Here is a 6,662-nt window from a genome sequence, read left to right as displayed (position 1 = left end):
GTTGGAGAAGACTCCTGAGAGTCCCTTGGACTGCAAGGAGATCCAACCAGTCCATTCTAAAGGAGATCAGCCCTGGGATTTCTTTGGAAGGAATGATGCTAAAGCTGAAACTCCAGTACTTTGGCCACCTCATGCAAAGAGTTGACTCATTGGGAAAGACTCTGATGCTGGGAGGGATTGGGGGCAGCAGGAGAAGGGGACGATGGAGGATGAGATGGCTGGATGGCATCACAAACTCTATGGATGTGAGTTTGAGTGAACTCCGGGAGTTGGTGATGGACAGGGAGGCCTGGCATGCTGCGATTCATGGGGTTGCAAAGAGTCGGGCACGACTGAGCAACTGAACTGAACTGAAGAAGACATAAGATCTAGTCTACAAAATTAAAGATTTATCCCATCATTTTTAACTATAGTCACAGTGCTTTACATCAGGTCTCCATGATTATTCATCTTATAATTGATGGTCTGTACCCTTGACCAACAACTTACCATTTTTCCCAGGCTTGACACCAGCTTCTGGTCACCACACCTCTATTCTCTGCTTCTATGAGTTCTACTTTTTAAGATTCTAGCTACAAGGAGATTATACAGTATTTGTCTTTCTATTTCTGGCTTGTTTCACTTGCTTTAATATTCTCACCATCCATCTGTGCAGTTGCAAATAGCAGGATTAATGTCATTTTAATGCTGAATAATATTCCATTTCTTTTTATATGATTCAGAATCTTTCCCATTTCAAAGTGTTAAAGTGTTAGTCATTCAGTCATGTCCAACTCTTTGTGACCACATGGACTGTCGCCCATCAGGCTCCTCTGTCCACGGGATTCTCTGCAAGAATACTGGGGTGGGTTGCCATTTCCTTTTCCAGGGGATCTTCCTGACCCAGGGATCGAACTCAGATTCCCCCACATTGCAGGCAGATTCTTTAACATTTGAACTACCCGGGGAAGCCCAAGAAAACATTACAAAACCTGGCCTGTAAGGTAGTAACTTTTACCCTCAAATGACAGTATATTTTCTCTGAGAATGAATTTCCAAGCAGAAACAAAAATATGAGGCAAAACACAGCTGGAGTGTTTCTTGCCTGCCATCTAGAAGGCACCCCACAGTATCAAAGAAATTCATTCCCATTATTTTTCATTCAACTCATCTACAGCACCTCCCACCTCAAATACTTCTCTGTGTCATGGCTTTTTGGAAGGAGGAAAGAGTTCTGGAATTAATTAAATATACAGATAAACCTCACCATTGCAATCACCTTCAAAGCAAAGCAGCTGACACTATTCTTGACAGCTGAGTCTCACCTCTTCTGCCAATCTGGGAAAGAGATAGAAACTGGAAGGAAACCCAGAGTAATCTGCAGGTGAGCACAGCTTGAGACCATGATGCAGAGTAAAGGCTGAATGCTTTCTCCTCTTTCAGAGGAAATGGTTCTAGCCTGGTTGGTGGAACCACATGACCCTCCCAGAGTCACACAGGAGCTCAGTGCTTGACAACCCAAGTCCCTTCTGCTTGTGTCACATCCACTACTATTTATATCTCAACCCACAACCAGTACTGTTACCTCTTGAGGTGCATAGGTTCCAAATCCCAGAACAGGAATGAAGTGGCCATCATTAAGCTTCACCTTCTGGCCTTTGGGATCCATTGTCTGTTGCTCCTCTGAGTAAGCAGACTGGGATTTTTTTCTTCTCCCTTCAAATGTTATAAATAACAAGAACATCACACCCCAGCTGCACTGTCCAGTGTTAGCAGAGACACTGTAGGAGAAGCATGATTAAACTAGTACCCATGGAGTCAGAGATGATTGAACACAGTTAACTTGTTTGATTCTTTTTATCAACATAACCTCACGTATTATACAATGATGAGATTGGGTGAGCAATTATTGACTATTTGTTAGACTAGAAACTTCCAACAAAAATCTTTTTTAATTTTCTATTATGAAGCCCAATCTCAATCAAACATCAATTGAAAAAACTACCTTACAGTAAACACACACACATACACACAAATCACACAATCTGAAAGTGTTTAATAGCATTTTTCAAAATGTTACCCCTTAATAAAGAATCAAAACTTCAAGTGAAAATAAATTTCCCCTTTTACATTTCCCGCAGCAAAATTATTATGCTTTACAGACCTGACTGGTGAAACCCTGAACAGAAAATGGAAATGAGACATTTTGGCAAAGTGCTTATTGGAAGTTAATTATTAATAGCCTTAGGATACCATGTACAGTGTTCAAAGAGACTTTGAGTGTTGATCCCTTGTAGCTAGTTATATAACTTTTAGGGTACTCTCATAATGTCACTGATACATATTTTACATAATTTACTAACTGCTCCACATCATTCATAAATGAAAAACCTATAAACAAATTAAAATGCAACAAATCTGGAAAGAGTAACAGAAAATATGATGCACTGATGCGTAAGAACGTTGTGAAGACAAAATTTAACATGTACAATGATGTTGGCAAAATGGTGAGGTGGGAGGACTGAACTCTCCCATGGAAAGACAAGAAAAGAAAGAGAAATCACCTGAAAACTTCATAGGAGTCTGGAAAACAGTCAAACACAGATCGACAGCAACAAAGTGAACAGCCAATTAGGAAAAATCAAGAACAGAGTGGAAGGAAATTTCATCGTGTATTACTCACCTGTACCCTCCTCCTGCCTGGGGCAGTGCAACCTTGATGAGCTCCCAGTTGCTCCCTTAATCTAGAGTGATAACAGAAAACCTTATGTGCGGTATTCCAACCTACTTGGGGGCTGTCTGGGGACTAGTGTCTGTTCCACTTAACTCTAAGCTTAAACTGAAGAGCTCCTGGAATGCCTATTGCAGCTGCAGGGGAACTATATATATATATATATGTTTGTGTGTATATATACATACATACGGAGCCAAGGACAAAGGTATAAGGGTGGAGACATAGACTAGACCATGTATTAAAAGGCCCTGAATAGAATGGGGGTGTGGCTTTGGGGGACATAGTGCATTCAAAAACAGTCATAAATTCACCAGAATCAGATAGCCAGTCTCGGCCAGGTAAGATGCTGACTCAGAAATGAACTAAGCCACCCATAGCTTTCCTGTTGGGCTGATCCCAGGACTAGGACCATGACGAGCCAACTAGTAAAAGTCATGACAAGGAACAAATCTACCAAGAGTGAGATTTTCCCTGTTCTTTCAAGTACCAAACTGAATGCACACACACAGAAACACACAGAGGAACACACATACAGAAACACAAACACACAGAGGAACACACATACAGGAATATACACACACACAGGAACACACACACACAGGAACACACACAGGAACACACACACACAAAGGGACACACATATAGGAACACATACACACACAGGAACACACACACATCTGGACAGGGCAGGGCAGCCATCACAGAGGGCCCCAAGGAGCAGGGGCTGGGGCTCTGACTGTGTGTAAGTGCTGCACCACATGCACAGCTGCCCGCACCAGGGGCTGCTCCTGCACACCTTCCTCTGGCTCCTCCACCCGCTAGGGCAAAGGTGCAGTGCAGGGGATGGGGGTGCACACTTACAGGGTGTGCACACTTACAAGGAGTGGAACCAGTCTGGACCCAACCCTCAGAGTTCTGCTCCAGCGTCTTGGAACTCGCCTGGCCCAGTAGGGTGGAGACAGCCACCGAGCACAGAAGCCTTTGCTCACACTGGGCTCTGGCTCTAGCCTGCCCTTCTCCTTCCCATCAAGGTGACAGTTGCCAGCACGCCCTGGGAAGGGGTGACCTCTGACCAGCTCAGCTCCAGCTCTGCCCCAAAGCCTTGTGCACACAGACTGCACAGGGACGGGTCCACACAAGAGCAGCCCCACAAAACCAGGACAGGTAACTTTTTCACATAACTTAATAGAAAAGGAGGAAGCTAAGCAAAATGAGAAGAGAGAGGAATTTGTGTCAAATGAAACAATTAAAAGAAAACTTGAAAGGATCAGATATTGAGGTAGAGATTAATAATTTACAAAAATAATTTACCAGAATACAGAATCATAAGAAAAATGCTACATTAACTAGGGAATAGAACATACTAACATTCACAGTGTAGGGGTTCCAGAAGCAGAAGAGATGGAGAAGAGAGCCGAAAATGTAGGTGTTATGAAATTGTGGCCAAAAATTCCCTTTAACCTGGGACTTTCCTGGTGATCCAGTGGTGAGGACTCTGTGTTTCCACTGCAGGGGCATGGTTCTGAACCTGGTCTGGGAATGATCTTGTAAAGCTGATTAAAATCTTGAGAGGCAAGATATTCTTGGTTTACCTGGTAACCCTAGTATAATGACAAAGTCCTTACATGTGTGACCTGGGAGGGTTGTATTTGAAGAGAAGGTGGGGAGATATGATCATTAGATAAAAGATTCTAAGATGCTGTAATCTGTCTTTGAAGATCTCAGTAGAGTCTACAAGATGAAGACAGAAGAGTTCTCTTGTTCAGTTTCTCCGTTGTGTCCAACTCTTTGCCTACCCCATGGACTGCAACACACTGCCGGGGTCCAGCCCCGGTGGATCCAGGGAATTTGAAGCGGGGACGGCGTCGGCGAGGATCAGGAAACAACTGCTTAATTAAACGTTAATTAAGGATATAAGGGTGGTTAATTAAGGATAGCTCAGTGAGAAAATTTAGTGGAGAAAAGAGGCTGAATAACTTGGTTTACGTGGAAAGCTAATAAAATTCCAAAATAAGGAATTTGCATCATCTACGTAGGCCGCAGGCATCCTCCCGTTCTCCCGAAGGAGAGGAGACACTAAGGCCTCCCCAGTCAGATCTTAGAAGCCCAGGCAAAATTAGTAGGCTTGACGAGCCTCCATGCCCCAGATGGAAATTCAGCCAGAAGGTGAGAGAAAGAACGACATGGGGAGACCAAGTTTTGGTGAACAAAAGGGCGCACTTTATTTTCCAAAGTAGTTTTATACCTTAAGTTGTGCATAGAGGATAATGGGGGAAGGGTAGAGTCATGCAAGGACAGCAGTCCTTGATCCTAATCGAAGCCAGGCTTTCAAACTTAACATATGCAAAAGTTTAGGTGATTTACGTCATCTTCTGGCCAAGAGGCCTGTTAACATTTTAAGATCCTTTCTTCAGAATACTTATTTTTCTCTAAAGGTGATTATTCTAAAGTCAGGCGCCACCCTCCAAAAGCATTAGATTAAGTTGCATTCCTATAGGGCAAAGGTGTGGTGGGCTATAATAAGAAAAGAATTAACTCAAGGGTCCAAGGTTACAAGCATTAAAGCTACTACTTACTTTTCTATACACCAATTATATCAATCAATATACACTGCCAGGGACACAGTAGGTAAGGGTTATGGAGACTTAGCAGCAAACATTGGCCCAACAAATGAAAAACCCTTCACCAATACAATTTCTAATCAATCTTTTAACTGCTCAAAGGAATCTGTATTTAAACAGTTTAGAACATCTCATGCCTCTCACAGTTGGGAGGCTCTGAAAATCACATGTGGCCGGAAAAACCTATTCAGACAGGCTAGAGGACTTCCAAAGGAATTTGTAGGTTCAAACACTCTTGTCACACCCAGGAACTTTATTAACTGGAGCTGTAAGTTAACTCTTTTTTCAGAGAGAGATGGTGGGGGACAGCCCCCCATAAAGTCAGAGGTGCAGGTGAGAGCACAAAGCAGAAAGTAGGCAGACTCTGGTTTTGGGGGTAGATGCTCGAGAATTTCCAGGGGGGACTCCTGAGGCTTGATCCCGCATTTGCGTATGCCGAGCCTCCTTCTTCATGACCTTTGCCACGGGCAGAGTTCCTCACGCTGGCTCCCGGCAACACACCAGGCTTCTCTGTCCTTCACTATCTCCCAGAGTTTGCTCAGATTCATGTCCATTGAGTCAGTGATGCCATGTAACCATCTCATCCTCTGTCCTCCCCTTCTCCTCTTGGCCTCAATCTTTCCCAGCATCAGGGTCTTTTTCAATGAGTTGGTTCTTCACATCAGGTGGCCAAAATATTGGCGTTTCAGCTTCAGCATCAGTCCTTCCAATTAATATTCAGGATTGATTTCCTTCAGGATTGACTGGTTGGATCTCCTGGCTGTCCAAGGGGCTCTCAAGAGTCTTCTCCAGAATCACAGTTTGAAAGTATCAATTCCTCAAGGCTGAGCCTTCTTTACAGTCCAACTCTCACATTCATATACGACTACTGGAAATGCCATAGCTTTGACCCTACAGATCTTTGTCAGCAAGGTGATGGCTCTGCTTTTAAACAGGTTATCTAGATTTGTCATAGTTTTTCTTCCAAGAAGCAAGCATCTTAATTTAATGGTTACAGTCACCATCTCCAGTGATTTTGGAGGCCAAGAAAATAAACTCTGTCACTGTTTCCCTTTTTTTCTTCATCTATTTGCTGTGAAGGGCTGGAACCAGATACCATGATCTTAATTTTTCAAATATTGAGATTTAAGTCCGTTATTTCTCTCTCCTCTTTCACCTCCATCAAGAGACTCTTCAGTTCCTCTTTGCTTTCTGCCATTAAAAGAAAGAAAGAAAGTGAAGTCGCTCAATCATGTCCGACACTTTGTGACCCCATAGACTGTAACCTACCATGCTCCTCCACCCATGGAATATTCCAGGCAAGAGTATTGCAGTGGCTTTTTTTTGGG

General features: G+C 43.2%; 1 protein-coding gene across 3 annotated transcripts in view; it reads right to left on the bottom strand.

The window, feature by feature from the left end:
- LOC104985983 (prostaglandin F synthase 1-like) overlaps nt 1–3,708 on the bottom strand; it is a 15,650-nt gene extending 11,942 nt beyond the window's left edge. The window contains exons 1-3 of one of the 3 annotated variants that reach the window (XM_010836382.1): nt 3,592–3,708; nt 2,663–2,723; nt 1,565–1,695 (exon numbers count right to left, since the gene is read on the bottom strand). In XM_010836382.1, the coding sequence (XP_010834684.1) occupies nt 1,565–1,648 (84 nt within the window). In that variant the 5' untranslated portion in view covers nt 1,649–1,695; nt 2,663–2,723; nt 3,592–3,708. Of the gene's footprint in view, nt 1–1,564; nt 1,696–2,143; nt 2,177–2,662; nt 2,724–3,591 lie in introns of those variants that run through there. The other 2 variants (XM_010836384.1, XM_010836383.1) reach the window with 2 other exon arrangements.
- Between the last annotated feature and the right edge of the window lie 2,954 nt (nt 3,709–6,662).

Source organism: Bison bison, unplaced genomic scaffold (assembly GCF_000754665.1).
Source record: "Bison bison bison isolate TAMUID 2011002044 unplaced genomic scaffold, Bison_UMD1.0 scf7180017864063, whole genome shotgun sequence".
Classification (NCBI taxonomy): domain Eukaryota; kingdom Metazoa; phylum Chordata; class Mammalia; order Artiodactyla; family Bovidae; genus Bison; species Bison bison.
This window is presented reverse-complemented; position numbering and strand designations above follow the sequence as displayed.